This window comes from Pleurodeles waltl, chromosome 2_1 (assembly GCF_031143425.1).
Source record: "Pleurodeles waltl isolate 20211129_DDA chromosome 2_1, aPleWal1.hap1.20221129, whole genome shotgun sequence".
NCBI lineage: Eukaryota > Metazoa > Chordata > Amphibia > Caudata > Salamandridae > Pleurodeles > Pleurodeles waltl.
The window spans coordinates 35,099,231-35,126,752 of NC_090438.1; the positions used below are offsets into that span (position 1 = coordinate 35,099,231).

General features: G+C 47.4%; 1 protein-coding gene across 13 annotated transcripts in view; it reads left to right on the plus strand.

Moving 5' to 3' along the window:
• The window catches only part of MED12 (mediator complex subunit 12), a 786,294-nt gene that overhangs the window by 752,871 nt on the left and 5,901 nt on the right, over positions 1–27,522 (plus strand). For 8 of the 13 annotated variants that reach the window (XM_069209253.1, XM_069209261.1, XM_069209270.1 and 5 more), the window contains one exon: positions 1,716–1,934. In XM_069209253.1, the coding sequence (XP_069065354.1) occupies positions 1,716–1,934 (219 nt within the window). The remainder of the gene's footprint in view (positions 1–1,715; positions 1,935–27,522) is intronic. The other 5 variants (XM_069209285.1, XM_069209320.1, XM_069209330.1 and 2 more) reach the window with 1 other exon arrangement.

The window sequence follows — 27,522 nt, forward strand, 5'->3', positions numbered from 1 at the left end:
CAGAATGCTCTTCTCCTCAAACTGCGCCTCACCTCTGACTTAATAACATTTCAGAAATTACTGACAACTTGGCTTTTCACTCTTTAGAAGAGGTGTCTTTGATGGTGTGTTGACTTTTCACTGACTGTATCCTTCTCCTATCAGAACTACTGCTGGGATAACCCTTCAAGGATGAGTGTGCGCTCAGCGAATTTTATGATAATCAGTTGGACCACATAAGAGGCTTAAGCGTTTATATCTCCAGACTATCACGTGGTGATCAGCTTTTTGTCTGGTTCTCTGGGACAAAGAATGGTAAGGGAGTGCAGAAAGGGACATCAAGAAGCAGCCCGCAGAAGCCCTGAGGGCTCATGCCACCAAGGCCTAGGCTGCTACCCCTACTCTTGACATCTGTCAGGCTGCAATGTGGGCACCACCGCAGATGTTCACAAAGCTCTGCTGCATTTGCATCCCGATCTGAAAGGAAGGACATCGCACCTGTTTGGTTCTACTGGACCTTTTGGTCTGAGCTCACTCCACAGGCCCTCCATCTTGGCAGGTACTGTCCTGGTATGTAGTGTGAAGGTGAGGAATCTGCGGTTAGAAGTATCCATCAGAAGAGCACGTTACTTACCTTCTGTGACACTCTTTCTGTGGATGCTCTAACTGTAGATTCCGCACTGCCCCCCCCACCTCCTGCTGCTGTGCAATGGCCTTCTTTTACGATGTAGAAAGTTTCCAGATGATAGACCCGCGCACAGGTGCCTCCAATTGTTTTCTGTTCTGCTTCCGGGTGCAAAAATAGTTGAGCAAGAGCCTGAGGTCGGTACACAGGGATTGTTTACATGCAGGTCTGTGTTGCCACAGTTTCATAGCGCTACCTTGTGGGATCATGGCTATGAAAACCTCTAGATCATGTTAACACCCTGATAAAATACTTTAAGGTGAAGAATCTGCAGTTACGTGGAGTATTCACCATAAATAGCAATACAGAGTGTAAGTAACGTATTCATTAGTAACTCTTTCATTGTTTTATTTTGAATGATAGTCTTTTAATTTCTGAAAGATGCCTAACTGTCCAAAACCAGTACAAACAATATTACTTGCCAGCAGGATTGTGTATTCCATATGTTAAAGCTGTTCTCTGCTGGTGTATTCATGCTCATGTAGTTGAGACATGGGGAGCATGCATCATTTTTGTTTAGTTCTGTATGTATTTTTTGTTTTTTAATTGTAAAACTGCATGCCGGTTTTCAGATGCTTTTATGTACTTGTTTCTGAATTATGTGCACAATGCCACATGGCCTTCATGTGTGATCTCTGTATGCCATAATATTAAAACATGCGAACGCTCCTCATTTTTGGCTATGCTTGTTCTTGCCACATCCCTCTCCGTGCTTGGTATTCCTACCAAATACTGTGAAAGTAAGAAGACTTGTATCAGTGAGTAAGATTGAGTAGCAGGCAGTAGATTGTCCTGCAGTGTTTAGTAAGGTACCCTCCATGCCGGTACCATGGATGCTGTGATCGGCAGCAATGAGAATGTTGTTCACCGTGGCTGCGTTTAGTGACGGGGCCTGGGGTGCAGGCCCTCTGGCATCCATTTCTAGTTCACTGACACTTCCTCCCGTGATGTGGCTCAGTAGTAACAATGTTATTTGGACGGGATGGGTTTGTGTTTTTGATTAATAATTACTTTGGAGAAAACTGATTGCCTCACTCCATTTTATTAACAGCAGCAACAGGTGCAGCAGCAGCAACAACAACAGGCACAGCAGCAACAACAACAGGCACAGCAGCAACAACAACAGGCACAGCAGCAGCAGCAGGCGCAGCAGCAAGCGCAGCAGCAACAAGCACAGCAGCAACAAGCACAGCAGGTGACAGCAGTGCCTCAAGCTCAGGGTCAGCCTTCTGGGCTGGGGATGCAGACCCTTCCCCCTCAGCAGCCCATGGTAAGTGTGTGCCAGACTCGCACCCGGGTCTGGACGTCCTCCTCAGTAGGTCACAGTCCCCCAATCAGCCTTCCTCCTTCAGAGGGAAGCTTTCTGTAGTTGAGATGGTTTCTATTCTTTCTTCTTCAGAACTGTCGCCCTTGTGATGGAAGCCGCCTTTGGTTTCTTGGCGATGAGCTCGAAGGAGGGCATTGAAGGTCAAACGTGACATTGCTCCCTGGGCAGACACGATCTGCAGATTTTAAAAGCACTTTTAAAGCCCTTGTTTCTTTATGCATCAATGGTTCTGGGTCCTGTTGTGGTAGAGTCATGACTGGTTACCCTATCTGGGGAGAAGATTGTAATCTTCGACTGGTGACTAAGAGTGAAAGTGTCGGTCTGCATCTCCATCAATACCAATCAAACAATCTCCAATACCTCTATTTGAAGATTGCTTTGAAACTTGGGACCTCAAATACTACCCCCACCCATTACACTGTAAAGTCTGTCTGAAGAGATCTGTGAAGTTCCCCTTCAGGGGACATGCTGCGTCTTGTATCCTTTGTCACAAATGTTTATATGCACCCTCATCCACGATCCCCTGATTTCTACAGCTATCATGTCTTGCTCTGGTCTTGGGAGTGACCAGAAAGAAACTGGAATGATGTGCAAGTCTGTTGCATGCTCACGTTGCATGTCTGGCTAACCCTCCTGTCTCTGGTCTTATGGCCAGAACGTGTGGAGTGTGAACCTAGGCTCTCTACTAGCTCCGGTCTTTCTCTCGATTCTACATAAGGTTTGTTTTTTTGTGCAATGGGACTTTAAAATTGTAATTTTGTCAAGGCAAGTGTGTTATTCCTTTTTTCAAAGTACTTTGAAGGCTAGACTTGTTTCTGAAGGGCAGGTTTTGGCCCAATACATCTTGAATTTCAGTGTTTACTCACAAAGAAGATATTAGTCCAAGGAACTGTTCTCAGTCATTCATGTGTCTGCTATGGTAAGAGTTTATAGAGGGGCATGCCAATAACGTCATGAAATGCTCAAACTTTAAACTTCCAGGTCGCACATTCTTTGCTTGAAGTGTTGAGTGGCCTACTTTTACAAAGCTGACCTTACACAAGTTACGCTTTGTTGTCCTCTCAAGTTAAGATTATATCTTTATCACTGCCTCAAGAGATGTGGAGAGCATTTGCTACTTCATTAACAAACTGCATCTATGACATGTGGCACAAAAATGTTAAATACATGCATATAATGAGCGCAAATTCATTGTCTTTTGTGCGGTCAGTTGGGGGGCTGCACAGGTTTTCCCATTTTCGATTGAAAGTCGTAGACCTGGCACTGACGGCCCCAGAAGACGGCTTCTTTTGAGTTGCTCACCTCGTTGAATGTAACTCAGAACCTTCAACAAGTGTTCCCCAGGCCTTGTCTTTCATGGAAAGATACGAGGGCACCTCTTAAGAGCCCAACCGCCCCTGGGTCTTCTGCTGGTGGGAATGTCCACACCATCAGTTTGAAGACTCATTGGCCCTGTTTGAGTCTTATCCTCGGAGGCACTTGGGAATGTGGCTTCAGGTAGATACATTTTCCCACTTTTTCCTAAGCCAAGTAATACTCCTTTGAAGCTTCAGGTTGGGGTGAGCAATGACTACCCAGCACTTCTAAGTGGTACCATGCTGCTCTATAAGTGACACCCGCTCTGAAGATGGTGTCACCAGGCTGGATTGGAGGCTACCCTGCACTGTGCCGTATGTTCCTACCTTACTGGTGTGACCTGGAGTGCACCTTTAGCGTCTCCCTGCAACAGCAGCTAGGTCAATTATCTCCTCAAATAGTTTCGGGTTCAAGCCTTGGAAGCTGCGCAGCAAAATGATGTCCCTTTCGAACCCCCATGAAGACTGTATGTGGTGTGTGAGATTCAGACCTGCACCATTATGTTGATAGTCTGCATTCAGCCACCTCTACCTCTCCCATGCAGACGAACCAGTTCTCACAGTAAAGTGGCAAAGAACTCTACCCGAATCCCCAGACGCTGCTGCTGCACAGCTAGAGGTTCAGCTGTGGCGTTGAGAGCCCTTTTGGCTTCAGAAAGAGGTAGCAGACATTATCTTGGTAAGCAGGAAGTCTGCCTCTAAATAAGTCTGCACATGCCTCTGGATGTCATTAATTTAGTGATGCGAGTTAGCATCAGATCCTTCTAAACACCGCCTTTCCGATGACTTCTAGTTTGCATTGCCCCTCGCTCAGGTTGAATTGGTGGTGGGTATAGTTAAGTGCCATTAGACAACCCTGTTGGCTTTCATGTGTTTGCCTGATAAACCCACCATAGTTAAATCGCCACTGATTATTACAGGAGGTAGGTCATTTTCTTTTCTTTTTTTTTTTGTTCCCTTAGTGTACTTTTCACCTGAGGTCAGAGTTTTTCCCTCGCTGTAGCGTTCTTGGGAGTTCTTTCTGCAATGTTGCCCTCTGTTCTTAGTGAAAGAAAGGATTTGGAAAATGTTTGCCTGCTGCAGCTATCGAGGTTTTGTGTACATGTGGGAAGTTTCATTTTTACCTCCCGTAAATTAGAATACTGAGTTAGGAAATAAAGTGCTCCAGGATCCCTGCATGCAGATGGGAATATTCTTTGTTGATGGCGAAGATATCAATCCTGGAGAGCTAAGTATGCAAGTAGTTAACATTTGTGTCCTGGTGCTCCCTTGCTAGGCTCACACTGAAGCCTTGCTTCCTCTGAGATAACACTACCTGGAACAATTTCCCTGCCCATCTCTGACATGTCACACAAACCTTGCAGGTGTAGTTTAGTGGGAAATATGGGGCTTGTGTGTGGGGAGGTGGTCTCTTGGGTGACATCTATGCTTCATGAAGGGTTCTACTGCCCTTGCAAAGGGCCAAGTCCGCCGCCAGCCCCCAGCATACCATGCTTCAACTATGTCCATTTAGGGAGAATTTAAGGGGCGTGTTGCTTCCTGAACAGATAGCAGTGCATGATTCAAATGAACTAATTCAAATGGTACCCAACTGCTGCTAGGACTTATGTTCCTTAATTGCTACCCATCTTTTACGCCTTCACTGGGTGGCATGTGAGAAGGCCTTCTTTAAAGCATTATGTATGGAGCATCATTCTATACACTCCCAAGGAGCGCTTTATTTGTTTGCTCTTTGATTCTGGCGCGTCTTCGGATCACACCTTGGCGGTAGCGCTGTTTTTGTGTAAGCTTCTACATTCCAGAACTCCCTTTCCTTTACCTCTCTGTTCTATTCAGGACCACATTCTGCTGCACAAATTTCTAGGCCTTTACATTTCCTGCTCAGTTTATTTTATCTTCGCATTTGCATCTATTACAAGGACACTTTACGGCAGCACCATGCTCTGTAAATTCCATATTCCTTTGTTGAATCCTTCATTAATCTAAAAGGAATAATTCGTTTATCAGATTGGAGAGCAGCAGTTCTGGGGGCCAGGTGCACCTGTCGTAAACAAGTGTACCATGTGGAGGCTTCATCTATTTCAAGGGGATGTGAAGATTGTGCTCATTTCTTAAGTTGATCAGATTTCCTAGAGCAAAGGAAGCATCTTTTACTTTTTAAATCCATGACTCTATCAGTGCCGTGTTTTGCACTGCCACATGCCTTCTCTACTCATTACTACAATCCCCTCTTCAGGTCTGGCTTTGGACTGCTTCTTTACTCTCAGGGTTCACGGTTGGTGCATCATTTGGTTTTGACAAGTTGAAAGCGTGAGTATACTAAATATAGACCAATGTATCCAGCATAGTAAAACTCTGCACGACCCAACTGCGGCCTCATGTCAGCTCCCTGTGATGTCCTTCGTTGTTGATTACAAGGGATATGTTTGTGGGAAGGCACAAGCTGTGCATGCACAGACTCCTGGATTATGCAAACATAAAGGTAAATAAATATACAGTCCTAACGGGCCTCCAGCGCATCTGAGTCCTGGAGATAGTACGGTGGGTAAAGTTTCCTTACTAGATTTTTATATCCAAGTGGATGATACTAGTGTGTGCCATGCTTGTTTTATTTTCTTGTCTCTTGGTTTTGTAATGAATCCTATTTGTTTGAAACTATTGTTTTAGAAAAATATCTGTAGTGCCTTCTGTCTTTCATTTTAAGATGCCTTACCAGGGTGAAGACCTTGATCTTGTCTCTCAGAATTGACCCATCCTGTTAGCCTTCAGGCTCTCGATACATTGCATAAGCTCCAGCGATTTAGATCCATTGGATTGGCGCCTCCAGTGTTCCTTCAGGAGTTTTGATCAGGACGGATGCAGATGAACAGCGTGAGCTTCATTGTTTGTCCTCAAGCAGTAGGAAACCAGATCAGTCAGTCTGTTAAGAGAAGTTGATCTACTCTGGCACTCAATGATTTGAGAGAGTATGCTTCTGACAAATCAGTATCTTCTAGCTGCACACAATTAGGTAGATTTTCTTAGCAGGCACTTCTTATTGGACACTATGAGTTGTAATGAGTCATCTCTTCGATTGCTGAGGAAAACCTCTTTTAGAACTTTTGCAGCAGAAGGCCGAAAACAAAATTGGGCCTCTATGTATATGGAAGTCCAGATTCACTGGGGGTTGCACTTTCCTTCAATCCCACGACTGTGACAAATGTGTAGGTACAGGTACTCTCCAGGGATGAGGCATGAAGTTCCACGATGATCCTTGTCATTCTACATTGAGCGCGAGACAGATGTGTCAAGACAACTGTCACTCTGCAGACCTGTTCTACTTTCCAGCACAGATGCGGGGTACTCCACCACCGTTTGACTTCTCGTTCCTTGACTCAGTTGGTGTTGGAATGAAAAACCTCTGTGTGGCTTAGACAATTGTGCTGCACTGTCCTGTATAATTTTTCTCCCCGCCGTTGATTTTTCTTCCTTTGAATTTGGCAGTCTCAGTACACTGGTTAGTGGTTTGCCATGTTTTTATTGGGATCAGTGGGCAAGCTTAGCTGAACTCACATGGTCATCCAAAGTAAAGTCCCCCACCCACCTGAATGTGGGCAGCTACCACCCTTTGATCCCCATGTTGTGAGATGACTGGTGATTGCGTCAGTTTGATTCTAGTTCAGGGGCACAGGCTTGTTTTTTTACCTTTGCCTTGTGTGGAGACTGCCTACTGATTTGTTTGGTACCTGAACTGGGCATCTATTGCCTACCATCCTCTGTGGCTATGTTGACAAATGATGAGTCAATGAGACAAAGTAGGAAGCCAGGAATTACAATGTCCAAGTTCGCTATAATGCATCCAGTCTTTCCCCTGGCTTCTTCATAGCCCTGTATACTCAGTTGCTTTAAGCCCGGGTGACTGACAAGTCCAGTTTCTCCAAAACTCCACAATGCAAAATGAACAAGTTGCCACTCCCATCCATAACCTCCATGACAAAAATGTCACGGGTCCCATGGTTTGGTAGTACGTCACAAGGAACAAGGCTCTTTTTACAGGGAGACAAGTTAAATGTACAACCTCCCAGAGTTAAGGATATTGTAGGGGAATACTGCTCCTGGTCTTGGACTAGCATAACTCCTCTATCTTGAATGTAGCAATGCTTGGTTGAGACTTTCAGTTCACAGATGTCACATACTGGGCCCATCTATTCAACATTTAAAACTAGTGAATTCACAGGTGCAATAAGGTTGATGCGACTTCGCTAGAACCATGAGTACTAGAAGGAAGTCAAAGCAGTTTTGATTTTAGGGTAACTGGCTACAGCCACGTGGTAACTATCCTAACCTGTGGGGTAAAGAGGGGAAGCTTCTGCTTTCTCCTTGGGCTGGAAGCAGACAAGGTCAGTGCTTGTTAAGAGCCGCATGTTCTTGTGCCTCCTGGGTTTCCCACCTTATTGAAACAGCCTTCATGCATGCTTCAGTCGTCGGTGGGCCTTGTTCTTTGTCACTCATAATCATGTGTAATACAGCTTCCACGCTTACCAAGAGGTCATGGGCTGAACTTGTCCTTGAGGGAGATAGTGACATGCAAAGTTTTGTTCCTGGTAAAATTCTCTTACTGGCTCAGAGGCACAAGTGTGTTCTCTGCTTATGTTGTTGCAGGTCACTTGCTGGATGCTTTTCTGGAATTTAGTACGAGTTTTGAAAAAAAAAAATATTATTATTTTCTCAATTTTTTTGCTTTGTGGGTACTCGTGGCTGGGACCAACCATACGCGAGAGGATGTGGCGTTACAGTCAGAGCTGCCATCTTTGGACTTGGGGAACCAGGTTCAAGTTCAGGGTAGGCGCACCATCCTGTGATTATGGACAAATCGGTTAATCTCCCTCTGCCTTAAATGAATCTGACCATGCCTAATTGTGTAATAATGTAGCTATTGCTCGTGTAAAGCACTCCGATGCCCTCGGGCCGAGTTCACGCTATAGAAAACTGCACAAAAAAAGAATAAAGAAATAATAACCATAACCCCTGCCATTTGGGTTTGAGACTCTTCAGTCTGTAAAGTGTGCATCTTCCTGGCGTCCTGGGTAGAGTAGCGGCTGGTACCATCTAACCTAGTAATGTACTTCACACTTTCTTTATCACTGGCGTTCCATGGCCACTATGCCGATGCATTCCAAACGAGATAACCTAGAGATTCCCTCCAGGCCTTTGACAGTCTCTTGGGTAGAAAGGGATAACTGTATGCGATGGAAGTGCAGCAAGGCTTTACTCCAGCGGGTGAACAGGCCTAGAGAAAAGTCACTAGTCAATAACACACATTAGCATTAATGCCCAGTCACTCTTTATAAAAAGAAAAGAACTTGTATTAACAGGCAAGTACATAGTGCATTTGAAATCATGATATGCAAAGAAAACTAGAAAGGCAGATAGGTGTCTCCGCAGGCATCCCACGCCGCACTGGAGCAGAGGCCTTCTGTGTCCAGATGATGAAAATCGCTGTGAAGGCCAATGGTAATTCCCCTTGTGTGTCCAGGGTGGGCTGTCAGCCCCTACCAAAGAGTTGAACATTAGTCCCTCTTGTTCAAGCCATGTGCCTGGCGTCCTGTCCAGTGTCCACACAGATCAGCGTGGACTGGTGAAAGTGTGATGTGCAGTCTCCTTCGCAAGGAGCTTCCATTGTTGGTGGAGAAGCCACAACATAGGACATTTGGGAGGAGTGAGCTTTTCTCAGGCAAGGAAAAACTGCTTTCAAACAAAAACCAAAACTGCGATGCTCCCACCACCTCCCCTCTCCACTAGAGCACAGACTGTGAGTGAGTCAGGGCATCAAGAGAGTGTGCACGTCCCAGCTGATGTCTCCAGGATCAGCATAGCCTGAGCAGTACTACTGAGAGCACGTTTTAGTGCTGTGCACACCTGGTGTACAATTGACATTGGCGCTCCCCATCCCACGCATTCAAATCCCCTCACAGGCAAACAAAGCCCTTCATGCATGCTCCAGACATGGACAAAGTGAGTGACTGAACAGATGTTATTCAGAGGAGAACTGGTCAGCAGTATTCCCACTGGGGTAAATCCTGTGCTGTGAGTGGGAAACAGGCCACCCTCACAGCCCGTCACCAACATTCAGGAGCGTATGTTTTGGGTGTACCTGTGACATCAGACCCTGGCTGTGACGTCTAAAAGAGACATCCAGTCACTCGTATTGTCATGCTCACTGTGGACAAGTGCACACAGTTGTCCAGAAACATACAAGCAGGGAGGCACTGATTCCCAAAGCCTGCACGCAGACATGACATATGCTGGGATAAGTATACACCACAGTTATATACGGGATGGACCACCTACGTACCCGTGCACCAGAATCAGCAGAGGATCTACCCATACAGTGGCATAGGCCAAAGTCAACGATGCAGGAAAGTACGCTTTGGTCACACCCACTGAAGAGCAAAGCCTGGTAACCTCAAGGGACAGTCTCCAAAATGTGGAGCATCTTCAGTGGGATTCATGAATTATTCACAAATTATCAAGTTCACTGATGGAGCAAATCAAAGGGCAAGGGAATAAAAGTAAAACGGGCCCCATAAGGTACAGACATGTCAAGGGACTCCTTAGGCAATGCGCCTCCTACTGAATTGACAATTCATGTTATTTTGAACATTTACATTTTGCCAAACAAAAAAATAACTAAAAGGAAATAAGAGGCTGGGTAGGCCTAAATGGTAGGCCAGAGAAATTCAAAATGAGGTCTCAATGAATAAACACATTTTTCTTTTTTGATTGCTGCACAGTAGTTCACATCATCGATATTGCACACTGAAGCCTTTCCCAGAAGTATGATTGATCTCTGTTATGTACCTGGGTATTATTTTTGTCATTCTCTAAAGAGTGAAAACTCAGCTGGTTCAGTCTTAGTCAGCACTTCACCTGTGCAAGCAAAGCAAAGATTTCCAAACACTCCAGCGAGCTGAGCAAGCAGCCGTTAACATTGACATCTAATATTGTGAGGTCCTCCGGCCCCAGATCAAGGTAACAGATTCATGGCTGCAGCTCAGAGAAGAAACTTCAGTGTTCATGTGTAGCTGTAGATACACGTGCTTTGCATAAGTCCGCCATCGAGTGCTGGGCTCGGAGTGTTACAAGTTGTTTTTCTTTGAAGAAGGTTTTCAAGTCACGAGATCAAGTGACTCCTCTCGGTAATACTGCGCATGTGCATCGAGCCCTTTGTTAGATTGTTTTCTCTCCTCCGTCTGGTTCGGACGTGTTTCCTCTAGCTCAGGTGGATCTTGGTTTGGGCCTTCTGAACTCTTTCTACCTTTCTATTATACAGTCGGTATTGTTTCCATTGTGTTTTCTATCTATAGTCGATCCGATTAAAACCGTCTGGGTCTATTTCTTTTTGCCCTTAAAAGGGGCCTCGCCCTCTTAGGGCCCTCTTCAATGTCGGGCTGATGGAACGGACTCCGTTTTGATTCTGTCCTCAGTGACACATTAAGTTCCCATATACTGACCAGCATTTGATGTGCAATCTCTGCTTATCTCCCGACCATCGAGAAGAGACTTGCGACGCCTGCAGGTCGATTAGATCGAAGAAGACTCTCTGGGATTGAAGAGCTCGTTGACTGGAAATAGCGTCCAAGTCTACAGAGGACACACCAGACATTTTCGGTGAGGAACACGCTGAAGAGGAGGAAGAACACAGTATGGCGCTTTCCATTAGAGACTCTGACTCCAACCACGACTCCGACGTCAGTACACCTGCCCTGTTATACCACCCAACAACATTGAAAATGTCTCCAGCACTGGTCGTCAGTCCTCCACTGCCTTCGGGCTATGGTTAGATTCGAAAAACAAGTCCGGATGAGTAACCTTTGGGTTCGGTACCGATTATGAAGACCAAAGTGCTTTCGGCACCGGCAAAACAAACTGGTCCAGCTGTTTCGATGTCAAGTCGAAAATTACAGAAATCCATTTCAGAACTGAAAAAACATTCCTCTGTTTCAGAGCCGATAATTTCGGTCCGAGTAAAACACTCGGCGCCTATGACTTCGGAACTAAAAGCTCCAAGTGGAAAAATTACTACTTCTGCACAAGAAACCTCACAATTACAGCCAATTCTAGAGGTTATGAAAGCTTGACAGTGCAAATTACAAATACAGAACGGCACAGGAAGGATAATTGCCTCTCCTCCAGTGACTATAAAAAATAAATGCATCCTTTCAAGAGACCTTAGATACTGAACCTCCACCAAAAAAGGTCTCAAGGGACAAAGAGAAATAAAAGACGGTGCAGCATAAACAACTTTTTCCACCACATTCTTCTCTTCTTCTCGCCACATCACCACCATCACCTACATACCAGATGCAAGTCTCTCCGCAGACATCCTCAGCACCACCACACGGGGATGATTTCAGTGACATTCAACAGGACACAGAACCACGGGATCTATATGACCCTGATCCCATCATATTCAATTAACCAGATTTATACCCTGCTAGACCTTCTCCCCAGAAGACACTACAGCATAGAATCCGGTTATAGCGAGAGCAGCTACATAACATAATGTGCAGATGCATTCTGACCCCATAGAGGATGATTTTCTCTTTATTACTCTCACATCCACTCATAAAGAGTATCAGTGTCTCCCAATGCTATCTGTGATGCTCAGGCACTCAAACATTTTTAAAGAACCAGCAAAGGCCAGAATTATCACTCCTAGAATTGATAGGAAATATATAAACCAGCTCCATCAGACCCAGTCTTCTTAAGAGCTCAGTTACCACCAGACTCCATAGTAGTTGGGGCAGCAAGAAAAAGTGCTAGCAGCCAGGCAACAGGGGATGCTCCTCCTCCAGATAAGGAGAGCAAATAATTTGACGCTTTAGTAAAAAGGGTGGCTTCACAAGCAGCGAACCACTGGAGAATAGCCAACTCACAAGCTCTTTTAGCTAGGTATGACAGGGCCCACTGGGACGAGATGGAAGAGTTGTTCCAATGCCTTTTACCAGAGCACCAGAAGCGGGTACAGCAGATAATTACGGAGGGACAAGCAATCTCAAATAATGCCATTAGATGCAGCTGACACTGCAGCTAGGGGCATAAATACCAACATAGTTATTAGAAGACATGCATGGCTCAGATGTTCAGGCTTCACACATGAAATTCAACAGGCAGTTTTAAACATGCTTTTCAACAAGGAGCATCTGTTTTGGCCTGGAGTGGACACAACCATAGAAAAGTTAAAGATTCGTAAACAGCCAGAGCAATGGGAGCAATATATACTACACCTGCTAGAGGCACCTTTTGCAGGCCACAATTCAGAGTTGGCTTCAAGCTGCAGCCCCAGACTCAGCATCCACTTCCTAACAGAAACAACCCTTACAGTTCTATTCAAGAGGTTCCTTTCGAGGCTCGTACAGAGGGCCCAATAGTAGAAGAAGAGGCAAGTCATCCACTTCCAGAACCTCCTTCACTGCACCCAGTGACTCACTCACCATCCGCACAGCACATACATCTCCTGTGGGAGGAAGGATGGTGAATGTTTATCCACAATGGCAAAACATCACTACAGACCAATGGATTCTATCAATTATCCAATATGGTTATTGTCTAGAGCTCATTACCACTCCACCAAACATTCCCCCTCATTCACACAGACTTACTCAGGACAATCTCAAATTACTGAAAGAGAAGGTACAGTCACTACTACTCAAAGGAGCCATAGAGCTAGTACCCATACCCCAACAGGGATCAGGAGTATATTCACTATACTTCCTGTAGGAAGTTGGCTCTGTATGCACTATTTCAAAGTAAGGAATAGTATGCACAGATTCCAAGGGTTCCCCTTAGAGGTAAGATAGTGGCAAAAAGAGATAATACTAATGCTCTATTTTGTGGTAGTGTGGTCGAGCAGTAGGCTTATCAAAGGAGTAGTGTTAAGCATTTGTTGTACATACACACAGGCAATAAATGAGGAACACACACTCAGAAACAATTCCAGGCCAATAGGTTTTGTTATAGAAAAATATATTTTCTTAGTTTATTTTAAGAACCACAGGTTCAAATTCTACATGTAGTATCTCATTTGAAAGGTATTGCAGGTAAGTACTTTAGGAGCTTTGAATAATTACAGTAGCATATATACTTTTCACATAAAACACAAATAGCTGTTTTAAAAGTGGACACTTAGTGCAATTTTCACAGTTCCTGGGGGAGGTAAAGTATTGTTAGGTTTTGCAGGTAAGTAAACCACCTACGGGGTTAAGATTGGGGTCCAAGGTAGCCCACCGTTGGGGGTTCAGAGCAACCCCAAAGTTACCACACCAGCAGCTCAGGGCCGGTCAGGTGCAGAGTTCAAAGCGGTGCCCAAAACACATAGGCTTCAATGGAGAGAAGGGGGTGCCCCGGTTCCAGTCTGCAAGCAGGTAAGAACCCACGTCTTCGGAGGGCAGACCAGGGGGGTTTGTAGGGCTCCGGGGGGGACACAAGTTCACACAAAAAGTACACCCTCAGCGGCACTGGGGCGGCCGGGTGCAGTGTAGAAACAAGCGTCGGGTTTCCAATGTAAATCAATGGGAGACCAAGGGGTCTCTTCAGCGATGCAGGCAGGCAAGGGAGGGGCTCCTCGGGGTAGCCACCACCTGGGCAAGGGAGAGGGCCTCCTGGGGGTCACTCCTGCACTGAAGTTCCGATCCTTCAGGTGCTGGGGGCTGCGGGTGCAGGGTCTTTTCCAGCCGTCGGGATTTTAGAGTCAGGCAGTCGTGGTCAGGGGGAGCCTGGGGATTCCCTCTGCAGGCGTCGTTGTGGGGGCTCAGGGGGGACAACTTTGGTTACTCACAGTCTCGGAGTCGCCGGAGGGTCCTCCCTGAGGTGTTGGTTCTCCACCAGTCGAGTCGGGGTCGCCGGGTGCAGTGTTGCAAGTCTCACGCTTCTTGCGGGGATTGCAGGGGTCTTTAAATCTGCTCCTTTGTAACAAAGTTGCAGTCTTTTTGGAGCAGGTCCGCTGTCCTCTGGAGTTTCTTGTTCCTCTTGAAGCAGGGCAGTCCTCAGAGGATTCAGAGGTCGCTGGTCCTTGAGAAAGCGTCGCTGGAGCAGGTTTCTTTAGAAGGCAGGAGACAGGCCGGTAGGACTGGGGCCAAAGCAGTTGGTGTCTTCTTTCTTCTTCTGCAGGGGTTTTCAGATCAGCAGTCTTCTTCTTCGGTAAGTTGCAGGAATCTAAATTCTTAGGTTCAGGGGAGCCCTTAAATACTAAATTTAAGGGCGTGTTTAGGTCTGGGGGGTTAGTAGCCAATGGCTACTAGCCCTGAGGGTGGGTACACCCTCTTTGTGCCTCCTCCCAAGGGGAGGGGGTCACAATCCTATCCCTATTGGGGGAATCCTCCATCTGCAAGATGGAGGATTTCTAAAAGTTAGAGTCACTTCAGCTCAGGACACCTTAGGGGCTGTCCTGACTGGCCAGTGACTCCTCCTTGTTATTCTCATTATTTCCTCCGGCCTTGCCACCAAAAGTGGGGCCGTGGCCGGAGGGGGCGGGCAACTCCACTAGCTGAAGTGCCCTGCGGTGCTGGGACAAAGGGGGTGAGCCTTTGAGGCTCACCGCCAGGTGTTACAGCTCCTGCCTGGGGGAGGTGTTAGCATCTCCACCCAGTGCAGGCTTTGTTACTGGCCTCAGAGTGACAAAGGCACTCTCCCCATGGGGCCAGCAACATGTCTCGAGTGTGGCAGGCTGCTAGAACCAGTCAGCCTACACAGGTAGTTGGTTAAGGTTTCAGGGGGCACCTCTAAGGTGCCCTCTGGGGTGTAGTTTACAATAAAATGTACACTGGCATCAGTGTGCATTTATTGTGCTGAGAAGTTTGATACCAAACTTCCCAGTTTTCAGTGTAGCCATTATGGTGCTGTGGAGTTCGTGTTGGACAGACTCCCAGACCATATACTCTTATGGCTACCCTGCACTTACAATGTCTAAGAATAGACTTAGACACTGTAGGGGCATATTGCTCATGCAGCTATGCACTCACCTGTGGCATAGTGCACCCTGCCTTAGGGCTGTAAGGCCTGCTAGTGGGGTGACTTACCTATGCCACAGGCAGTGTGAGGTTGGTATGGCACCCTGAGGGGAGTGCCATGTCGAATTACTCGTTTTGTTCTCACCAGCACACACAAGCTGGCAAGCAGTGTGTCTGTGCTGAGTGCGGGGTCTCCAGGGTGGCATTAGACATGCTGCAGCCCTTTAGAGACTTTCCCTGGCCACAGGGCCCTTGGTACCATGGGTACCTTTTACAAGGGACTTAACTGTGTGCCAGGGTTGTGCCAATTGTGGAAACAAAGATACAGTTTTAGGGAAAGAACATTGGTGCTGGGGCCTGGTTAGCAGGGTCCCAGCCCACTTTCAATCAAAGTTGGCATCAACACTAGGCAGAAAGTGTAGGAGGGTAATCATGCCAATGGTGGCACTTTCCTACACATAATTACTACCAAAGGTAGTTTCACCTTTTCACATAAACCAATCTGTGGATTTGCCGGTCTTCTTTTCACAGACAGACTCAGTTGCTGAAAGAGCCCTACACACTGTTGAAGTTAAACGAGCTTTCATGTACTATATAGACAGAACAAAAGACTTTAGAAAGACAAAATAACTTTTTGTTGCATTTGCAGAACCTCACAAGGGTAATCCCATTTCAAAAAATGGATTAGCTAGATGGATAGTCAAATTTATTCAGACTTGTTATATTAAAGCCAAAAGACAGTTACCAGTAGCTCTCAAATCTCATTCCACCAGAAAGAAAGGAGCTTCAATGGCATTTCTGGGCAATATACCAATGGCAGACATATGTAAAGCTGCTACATGGTCTATGCCACACACAATTCCTTAACACTATTGTGTAGATGTGTTAGCCCGCCAACAAGCAATTGTTGGACAGCCAGTACTTAGAACATTATTTCAGGCTGACCACTGCTTATTTTGGAGGGGACTGTTTTACAGTCTGTGCAAAGCATGTGTATCTACAGCTACACATGCCATCAAATGGAAAATGCTCCCTCTCTCCTCCCCATGAGCCTGTAGCTGTTGCAGTACCATATATTGTAACTATGTCTATACATTGCGTGGACATCTTATTTCTTATATCTATTTATATACACATGTACACACTCTTTACTTCACCTGCCTGCGGGAAAACAATCTAACAAAGGACTCTGTCCATGCGCAGTATTACCAAGAGGAAGAGTCACTCAATCTTGTGACTCGAAAACCTTCTTTGAAGAAAAACAACGTACAACACTCAGGTTCCAACACTAGATGGCAGACTTATGCAAAGCATGTGAATCTACAGCACTACATCCCACAAACAGATGTCTACTGGGTAAGTGACCTTTTCCTTATTTCAGTACCCACACTACTGAATCACACAAGTGTAATCGCACTTCCTTTGTCGGCCAATGCCTACATGTGAGTCATTGACTGGTTCTGGAAGATTTAAGCAGGATTGCTCCCTCACACCTGAAGGTGGAACCGTGTGGTTCTGCTTTGACTTTGTTCCATCTTGGAAGAGATGATGGAGCCATATATAATACGCCATTCCTACTTGCCGCCATCAATTTCTATCTGCACCTTTGTATTTGGATCCCAATCTCCCTCCCAACTTTTCCTCATCGTTGGCAAGTTTTTTGCTCAAAATTCCCTCCTCCGATAAATGAGGGAATCATGTTCCCTCCAAAAACAACAGGGTTTAAGCCTTGTAAGGACTGTTTCAAGCCAAGGTCGGTGACAAACCCCCACAAGATATGTCTCAGATGTTTGGGTTCGGGCACAAATCCAAGTCCTGCGAAGAGCGTGCCCTCATGAATCCAAAGGCTATTCAGGAATGTGAAGTGAAACTGTACATCGCCGAACACAGAAAGAAGTTGCAAAAATCCCGCTTGAAGACAGGGCACCGACCCATTACTGTTCTTGGGGCCGTTGCCACAACAGATCCTCATTGCTGTTTGTGTTCTGGTAAGTCAAAGTGGAAACACAAAAAGACTAAATGGGATTTGTCCCAGTCCCACTACTTTCAACAAGAGACGTCACAAGAATGTAATGGTGCCTCTCAGTTTTGTTCCTGGTCCACTACTGTGAAACCAATTCTACAGCTGATTCTGATGCATCTCGAGTTCCCGGGCACATCTGCGATGTTGCAACGGATTAAGGCAATGTTGTACATCTTTAGCACTTCAGGCTTTAACGCAGATTTAGCCCTTAAGGATCCACAGAAGTCTCCAGTCGGGTTACCACGTGTCAGTCTGCCTTCTGTACTGTCTGTGCCTCCTGAACCCATCTCCAGTACTGCTCCAGTGCTAGAGCTGACTTTCAGTGCAGCAGCAAAAGCCACACAAGTTCCCTTTCACATAGACTCCAGCCCCTGCGTTGCAGGATGAATCTGCCTCAATAGTCATTTCGGATTCTGAGCCGATTTCTCCAAGTTCTTATCTCAAAGTCATACTGACCGCACCCGTTCCAGTCCAATCCAGTACTGACGTAGCCATGCCTTTGCCTCAGAGCCAGAGCCCAGGGCTCCAACAGCTTTTTAACACTAACTTTGATCATAGTCAACCAGCCTTTGGAGATGTCCGTGGAGTTGAGAGGTGGAGTGGAGTTCCCCCATGCTCTGATGATTACAGTTTTAACTGGACTTGATTTGGACACTTGGCTGTGTTCTTCCCATGGGTCATCAATTGAAGCAAGTGCCTCCTTTCCCATGGTAATGAGACAGGCAGCAGAGTTATTGGATATACAACTGTCAACTATGGAAGTCAAAACTGACGCACTGACAGAAGTTTTGCAACCTGGACAAACTTGGTCCGAACCCTTACTTCAATTTAATGAAGCACTGGCTGACGCTCTTATGAGCACCTGGTCTAAGCCTTGGTCCAGTCCACCAGTGAACAGGTAGGAGCGTCAGACTATCCAGACTTCTTGATGCTGCACCTTATACCAAATAGTTTGGTAGTTCAGGCTTCCACCTGAAGGGTCAACCAAACGTCATTCCCTACGACTCACCCTGGCAGAGCCAAAACAAATTAAGGCATTCATGAAGCAAATGTTTTACTGGTCAGTCTAGCCCTCAGTTCAGTCAATGCCAGCTCTTTGCTGGGGAGATATTCCCATACTTTGAGACATTTCAAGCAACCTAGTTTAAAACCTTCAGGATGCTCCAAAACATGCTATCCATTCTGGGCTGGACACTACAGACTGCTAGGACAGAGCAGTTGACACTAATGTGGTGCTTCGGCGGCGCGGCTTGATGAAACTCCTGGGCTTCTCTGGTGACGTGCAAGCCTCTTTGGCGGACATGTTGTCCGATGGATCTTGCCTTTTTGGTGAGAAGGCAGATTCCCCATTGAAACGCTTTAAAGAAAGCCCAGCCACGACACGTGCTTTAGGCCTTTCAACCCCTCTGAGACAGTCAGCAATGGATTGCCCTTTCAAGGCTACCCCACAGGGACCCTTGTCCTTTTGGGGGCAGAGATCAAGAAGACAATGCCCAGGCCACCAGGGGCAGCGCGCATCCTAGTCGTTTACCCATGCGGCATCAGCTTTCAAGCTGCTTTGATTTGTCCTTTGTGGCACACAACCACTCTGTGGAAGGCAGGATCAGACATTTTTTTGTAAGGGTGGCAAAATATAATATCCGACAGGTGGGTACTTCGGATGGGGAAATGAGATTACATCCTGCCATTCCTTTTATACCCATTGCCCCTCTCACCCACATCTTTCAGAGGAGCATCTGTTCACCTTGCTCCAGGAAGTGCAGGTTCTTTTAGCCAAGGGAGGCAAATAGAGGATTTTGGCCCCAGAAACAGGGACGGGCTCTTACACCTGCTATTTCCTCATTTCGATGGTCAATGGGGGTACTTCATCCCATTTTAGATCTCTGCCCTCTGTACACCTTCTTAAGGAAGGTCAAATTCAGGATGCTGACGTTGGTCCAGGTTGTGTCTGCCGTGAATCCAGGTGACTCGATGATGACTTTGGCCCTGCATGATACTCCGTTCATGATTCGTCCTGCATTGCCAACAATGCTGCTTGTGGCTCAAGGTGGGCCAAGAGCACTTTACATTTTCTGTTTCATTCAGGTTTCGGAAGAAACTGCAAAAGATCTGCAGTGACTGCTTCTCAATCGAGATTGAAGCAGTGGCAGACCCCTGTCTCTGCCCCTCCCAGCTCTGACGGTGTTGATGGATGCATTGCTACTGGGATGATGAGATTGACTGGGATTGGTGGAGATTGGAGGTCTCTGATGACTGCTGGAGACCTGTCTCCACATCAGCCTTTTGGAGTTGAGGGCTGGTCACCTTGCGCTTTGTTACCACCTTTCAAAGGGAGGTGTGTTCAGATTCCCACAGATACCACCACCACCATGTGGTAATTCAACAAGCAGGGCAAATTGGGGTCCTGGGTCTTTTTCTATGAGGTACTTCATTTTTGGAGCTGGCTGGAGCATCGGGGCATTTCCCTTATTGTAAACTACCAAGTGTGATCTTTGAACACCTGGGTGGACAATCTCAGCTGGAGGCACCTTGTCGAGGATAAAAGGTGTTTACACCCAGGGCGTCTTTCGCCAAGATTGGAGAATCCTGGCTGTATTTTTTTGCCACCACTGACAACGCGCAGTGTCAAAACTTTTGTGCACTAGAGCTTCCAAGAAGGCTGTCTCTCAGGGGCACATTGTGGATATAGTGGATCATGGTACTTCTATGCTTGTTTCTGCCACTGCGTGTTCTTCCCCGTTTTCTCAAGTTGATCAGGAATAACAGAGGCCAAATCATTCTAGTAGCTCAGGATTGGGTAACGAGTGTGTGGGCATGATCCATCTGTGGTCTGATCATTCTACCACTTGGGGAGGATCTCATGTTGCAGCAGCAAGGCAGGGTCCTGTATGCGAATGTGCTCAGTCTGCCCCCCTCATTTATGGCGCGGAGTAGCGGCAGTTTACTGGGTTTGATCTTCCTCCCCTAGTTGTGTATGTCATCCTGGCTTCCAGGCATCCCTCTACAAAGTATATCTACACCAGGTGCTGGGAAAAGCTTGCAGCCTGGTGTGGCACTTGCAATACTGTCCTGTTACAGGCCAAAGTATCGGAAGCCTTTATTTGTTTTATCTCTGAACCAGCGAAGACTTGCAGTAGGCAACGCTGAAGGTTATTTGTCGGCCTTGTATGTTTACTGCACCATCTGCCCTTGTTCAAAGCACATGTTGTGATGTGTTTAAAAGGTTTGACTCATTTCTTTCCTCCCAAGCCCTTTGTGATGCTGCAGTGGGATCTTAATTTGGTCATCACTTTCTTCACATGCACACCATCAAAACTAATGCTCAGATGTTCACTCTGTCTCCGGACTCTGAAGCTGCATTTCTTGTCCCTGTAACTTCGCCTCATCGCATGAGTTGACTCCGAACTCTCTTGGTGCAGCTACCTTATACCATGGTTTTTCCACACTAACTGGTGTTGAGGACCCAGGTGGCCTTTTTGCCAAACGCTGTGACTACTTTCAATGTTTGGCAGTCGGTGACTCTTCCAGCGTTCTTTGCTCTGCTTCATCTCTTGAAAGACGAGGAAAGACCCCATCGTCTTGACACCAAAAGAGCTTTAAACATTTACATCGATCACACCAAAGACCATTGGGTGGATGATCGGCTCTTTGTGGGCTTCTCTAGAGCAAAGTGTGTCAACGCAGCATAGAAAAGGTATCTATCAAGGTGGACAGTCTTCTGCATAAGAATCTGCTATGCACTGCCAAGAAGCAGCCTCCAGAGGGGTCGAGAGCAAAGGCTGCCACCACTGTGCTGGCACACAGAGGGCCTGTCCTTCAGGCCGAAACGTTAGCATAAGTACACATGTTCACAAAGCCCTATTGACTTGGCAGCCAGTCAGACGAGAAGGGCATTTTGCCCGTTCAGTCCTGCAGGTCTTTTTGGTCTGGGCCATTCCACAGACCCACCACCTTAGAAGGTACTGCTTTGGTGTCTGTTCTAAGTTAGAAGTAGCCGTCAGAAGAAGTTACTTATCTTGGGTGATGCTCTTTGTGATGTATACACAATCTACCTGCAGATTACTCATTGCCCTCCCTTCTCCCTGTTCTGTGGAATGGCCTCTCTTCTTGCATGTAAAAAGATCCCACATTCGAGATCTGCACTGGTGCCTCTGATTACCTTTGGGCTCCTCACTTGAGGACTCAGACGGACATAGACATAAAGGCACAGTGCTTATATGTGGCTTCATCATCACTTCAGGAGGCTGCTTAAGTCTTCTGGATCCAGTCTGGCACCTGGGCATATTTTAAAGGTCTGGAATATGCAGATAGATAGAGTATCCAACAGAAAGAGCGTAACCGAAGGTAAGTAACTTGTTCTTCAGGAGTAGTGAGAACTTTCTATGGCAGTAACTGGGTGTTTGTCGGGGTGAGTAAATTTACAATATGCAGTGTGATAAGAACCTTTATTTTCTCCATCCATCCACAGTGCCATGACTTTGCATGTGACATTTACTCCAATACCCTTAGAGAAAAGTGGTTGGTATGCAAACCGATATTGGAGAGCTTAAAAGACTAGTCATGTCGCTCTGGCACCTTGAATCACTTAAACACATAGTGTAGGAAGTTGGCTCTGTATGTACCATTTCAAAGTAAGAAAAATATCATGCACAGAGTCCAAGGGTTTCCCTTAGAGGTAAGATAGTGGCAAAAAGAGATCATTCTAATGCTCTATTTTGTGGTAGTGTGGTCGACCAGTAGGCTTATCAGAGGGTAGTGTTAAGCATTTGTTGTACACACACAGGCAATAAATGAGGAACACACACTCAGAGACAATTCCAGGCCAATAGGTTTTTATATAGAAAAATATATTTTCTTAGTTTATTTTAAGAACCACAGGTTCAAGATTTACAAACAATACTTTAAATGAAAGGTATTTCACTAAGGTATCTTGGGAACTTTGAATCATCACAATAGCATGTACAGTTTTGGCAAAAATGGCAATAAGCTATTTTAAAATTGGACACAGTGCAAAATTCAACAGTTCCTGGGGGAGGTAAGTATTTGATAGTTTTTCAGGTAATTAAAGCACTTACAGGGTTCAAAGTTGGGTCCAAGGTAGCCCACCGTTGGGGGTTCAGGGCAACCCCAAAGTTACCACACCAGCAGCTCAGGGCCGGTCAGGTGCAGAGGTCAAAGTGGTGCCCAAAACGCATAGGCTTCAATGGAGAAGGGGGTGCCCCGGTTCCAGTCTGCCAGCAGGTAAGTACCCGTGACTTCGGAGGGCAGATCAGGGGGGTTTTGTAGGGCACCGGGGGGGACACAAGCAGGCACAGGAAGTACACAAGCGGCACAGGGGCGGCCGGGTGCAGAGTGCAAACAGGCGTCGGGTTTTCAATAGGTTTCAATGGGAGACCCAGGGGTCTCTTCAGCGATGCAGGCAAGGGGGGGCTCCTCAGGGTAGCCACCACCTGGGAGAGGGCCACCTGGGGGTCGCTCCTGCACTGGAGGTCGTATCCTTCAGGTCCTGGGGGCTGTGGGTGCAGTGTGTTTCCCAGGCGTCGGGTTCTTTGAAGCAGGCAGTCGCGGTCAGGGGGAGCCCCTGGATTCCCTCTGCAGGTGTCGCTGGAGGGGTCAGGGGGGTCAACTCTGGCTACTCACAGGGTCGCAGTCGCCGGGGAGTCCTCCTTGTAGTGTTGGTTCTCCACAGGTCGAGCCGGGGGTGTCGGGTGCAGAGTGGAAAGTCTCACGCTTCCGGCGGGAAACGTGTGGTCTTTAAAAGTTGCTTCTTTGTTGCAAAGTTGCAGTCTTTGTGGAACAGGGCCGCTGTCCTCGGGAGTTCTTGGTCCTTTTAGATGCAGGGTAGCCCTCTGAGGCTTCAGAGGTCGCTGGACCCTGGGGGACGCGTCGCTGTTGCAGTTTCTCTTGAAGTGGGGAGACAGGCCGGTAGGGCTGGGGCCAAAGCAGTTGGTGTCTCCGTCTTCTCTGCAGGGCTTCAGGTCAGCAGTCCTTCTTCAGGTTGCAGGAATCTATCTTGCTTGGTTCTGGGGGGCCCCTAAATACTCAATTTAGGGGGGTGTTTAGGTCTGGGGGGTTAGTAGCCAATGGCTACTAGCCCTGAGGGTGGCTACACCCTCTTTGTGCCTCCTCCCTGAGGGGAGGGGGGCACATCCCTAATCCTATTGGGGGAATCCTCCATCTGCAAGATGGAGGATTTCTAAAAGTCAGTCTCACCTCAGCTCAGGACACCTTAGGGGTTGTCCTGACTGGCCAGTGACTCCTCCTTGTTTTTCTCATTATCTCCTCCGGCCTTGCCGGCAAAAGTGGGGCCGTGGCCGGAGGGGGCGGGCATCTCCACTAGCTGGGATGCCCTGTGGCGCTGTAACAAAGGGGGTGAGCCTTTGAGGCTCACCGCCAGGTGTTAGTTCCTACAGGGGGAGGTGAGAAGCACCTCCACCCAGTACAGGCTTTGTTACTAGCCACAGAGTGACAAAGGCACTCTCCCCATGTGGCCAGCAACATGTCTGGTGTGTGGCAGGCTGGCAAACCTAGTCAGCCTACACTGGAAGTCGGGTATGTTTTCATGGGGCATCTCTAAGATGCCCTCTGGGTGTATTTCACAATAAAATGTACACTGGCATCAGTGTGCATTTATTGTGCTGAGAAGTTTGATACCAGACTTCCCAGTTTTCAGTGTAGCCATTATGGTGCTGTGGAGTTCGTGTATGACAGACTCCCAGACCATAATCTCTTATCGCTACCCTGCACTAACAATGTCTAAGGTTTTGCTTAGACACTGTAGGGGCATAGTGCTCATGCACCCATGCCCTCACCTGTGGTATAGTGCACCCTGCCTTAGGGCTGTAAGGCCTGCTAGAGGGGTGACTTATCTATGCCATAGGCAGTGTGAGGTTGGCATGGCACCCTGAGGGGAGTGCCATGTCGACTTAGTCATTTTCTCCCCACCAGCACACACAAGTTGGCAAGCAGTGTGTGTAGGAAGTTGGCTCTGTATGTGCTATTTCAAAGTAAGGAATAGCATGCACAGAGTCCAAGGGTTCCCCTTAGAGGTAAAATAGTGGTAAAAAGAGATAATACTAATGCTCTATTTTGTGGTAGTGTGGTCGAGCAGTAGGCTTATCCAAGGAGTAGTGTTAAGCATTTGTTGCACATACACATAGACAATAAATGAGGTACACACACTCAGAGACAAATCCAGCCAATAGGTTTTGTATAGAAAAATATCTTTTCTTAGTTTATTTTAAGAACCACAGGTTCACATTTAACATGTAATATCTTGTTTGAAAGGTATTGCAGGTAGGTACATTAGGAACTTTGAATCATTTCAATTGCATGTATACTTTTCAAGTTATTCACAAATAGCTACTTTAAAAGTGGACACTTAGTGCAATTTTCACAGTTCCTGGGGAAGGTAAGTTTTTGTTAGTTTTACCAGGTAAGTAAGACACTTACAGGGTTCAGTTCTTGGTCCAAGGTAGCCCACCGTTGGGGGTTCAGAGCAACCCCAAAGTCACCACACCAGCAGCTCAGGGCCGGTCAGGTGCAGAGTTCAAAGTGGTGCCCAAAACGCATAGGCTAGAATGGAGAGAAGGGGGTGCCCCGGTTCCGGTCTGCTTGCAGGTAAGTACCCGCGTCTTCGGAGGGCAGACCAGGGGGGTTTTGTAGGGCACCGGGGGAGACACAAGCCCACAAGGAAATTTCACCCTCAGCAGCGCGGGGGCGGCCGGGTGCAGTGTAGAAACAAGCGTCGGGTTTGCAATGTTAGTCTATGAGAGATCAACGGATCTCTTCAGCGCTGCAGGCAGGCAAGGGGGGGCTTCCTCGGGGAAACCTCCGCTTGGGCAAGGGAGAGGGACTCCTGGGGGTCACTTCTCCAGTGAAAGTCCGGTCCTTCAGGTCCTGGGGGCTGCGGGTGCAGGGTCTTTTCCAGGCGTCGGGACTTAGGTTTCAGAGAGTCGCGGTCAGGGGAAGCCTCGGGATTCCCTCTGCAGGCGGCGCTGTGGGGGCTCAGGGGGGACAGGTTTTGGTACTCACAGTCGTAGAGTAGTCCGGGGGTCCTCCCTGAGGTGTTGGTTCTCCACCAGCCGAGTCGGGGTCGCCGGGTGCAGTGTTGCAAGTCTCACGCTTCTTGCAGGGAGATTGCAGGGTTCTTTAAAGCTGCTCCTTTGGATAAAGTTGCAGTCTTTTTGGAGCAGGTCCGCTGTCCTCGGGAGTTTCTTGTCGTCGTCGAAGCAGGGCAGTCCTCAGAGGATTCAGAGGTCGCTGGTCCCTTTGGAAGGCGTCGCTGGAGCAGAGTTCTTTGGAAGGCAGGAGACAGGCCGGTGAGTTTCTGGAGCCAAGGCAGTTGTTGTCTTCTGGTCTTCCTCTGCAGGGGTTTTCAGCTAGGCAGTCCTTCTTGTTGTTGCAGGAATCTAATTTCTAGGTTCAGGGAGAGCCCTTAAATACTAAATTTAAGGGCGTGTTTAGGTCTGGGGGGTTAGTAGCCAATGGCTACTAGCCCTGAGGGTGGGTACACCCTCTTTGTGCCTCCTCCCGAGGGGAGGGGGTCACATTCCTATCCCTATTGGGGGAATCCTCCTTCTTCAAGATGGAGGATTTCTAACAGTCAGAGGCACCTCAGCTCAGGACACCTTAGGGGCTGTCCTGACTGGCCAGTGACTCCTCCTTGTTTTTCTCATTATCTCTCCTGGACTTGCCGCCAAAAGTGGGGGCTGGGTCCAGGAGGCGGGCATCTCCACTAGCTGGAGTGCCCTGGGGCATTGTAACACGAAGCTTGAGCCTTTGAAGCTCACTGCTAGGTGTTACAGTTCCTGCAGGGGGGAGGTGTGAAGCACCTCCACCCAGAGCAGGCTTTGTTTCTGTCCTCAGAGAGCACAAAGGCTCTCACCGCATGAGGTCAGACACTCGTCTCTCAGCAGCAGGCTGGCACAGACCAGTCAGTCCTGCACTGAACAATTGGGTAAAATACAGGGGGTATCTCTAAGATGCCCTCTGTGTGCATTTTTTAATAAATCCAACACTGGCATCAGTGTGGGTTTATTATTCTGAGAAGTTTGATACTAAACTTCCCAGTATTCAGTGTAGCCATTATGGAGCTGTGGAGTTCGTTTTTGACAGACCCCCAGCCCATATACTCTTATGGCTACCCTGCACTTACAATGTCTAAGGTTTTGCTTAGACACTGTAGGGGCATAGTGCTCATGCACATATGCCCTCACCTGTGGTATAGTGCACCCTGCCTTAGGGCTGTAAGGCCTACTAGAGGGGTGACTTACCTATGCCACAGGCAGTGGGAGGTTGGCATGGCACCCTGAGGGGAGTGCCATGTCGACTTAGTCATTTTCTCCCCATCAGCACACACAAGCTGGCAAGCAGTGTGTCTGTGCTGAGTGAGGGGTCCCTAGGGTGGCATAAGACATGCTGCAGCCCTTAGAGACCTTCCCTGGCATCAGGGCCCTTGGTACCAGGGGTACCAGTTACAAGGGACTTACCTAGGTGCCAGGGTTGTGCCAATTGTGGAAACAATGGTACATTTTAGGTGAAAGAACACTGGTGCTGGGGCCTGGTTAGCAGGGTCCCAGCACACTTCTCAGTCAAGTCAGCATCAGTATCAGGCAAAAAGTGGGGGGTAACTGCAACAGGGAGCCATTTCTTTACAGTGTGTCTGTGCTGAGTGAGGGGTCCCCAGGGTGTCATAAGACATGCTGCAGCCCTTAGAGACCTTCCCTGGCATCAGGGCCTTTGGTACCAGGGGTACCAGTTACAAGGGACTTACCTGGATGCCAGGGTGTGCCAATTGTGGAGACAAAGGTACAGTTTTAGGGAAAGAACATGGTGCTGAGGCCTGGTTAGCAGGCCTCAGCACACTTGCAAATCATAACTTGGCATCAGCAAAGGCAAAAAGTCAGGGGGTAACCATGCCAAGGAGGCATTTCCTTACACATAGCCTATGTCCCAGGACCATTTACTACTTGTTTTGATTCTGCTCTGCTGAAATATCAGAGGTGGCAGGCATACTTGATGTGTAGTGCAAGGCAGCATGTTTGGTTGCAGTGTGTCAGAATCTTGTTTGATGCCTCTCAGTGCCTTTAATATGCCTATTCAAAATCTATTTGTTGGGCTGCCTTTGCAACTTGCCATGTATAGTTTGTGGGTTCTCTTGA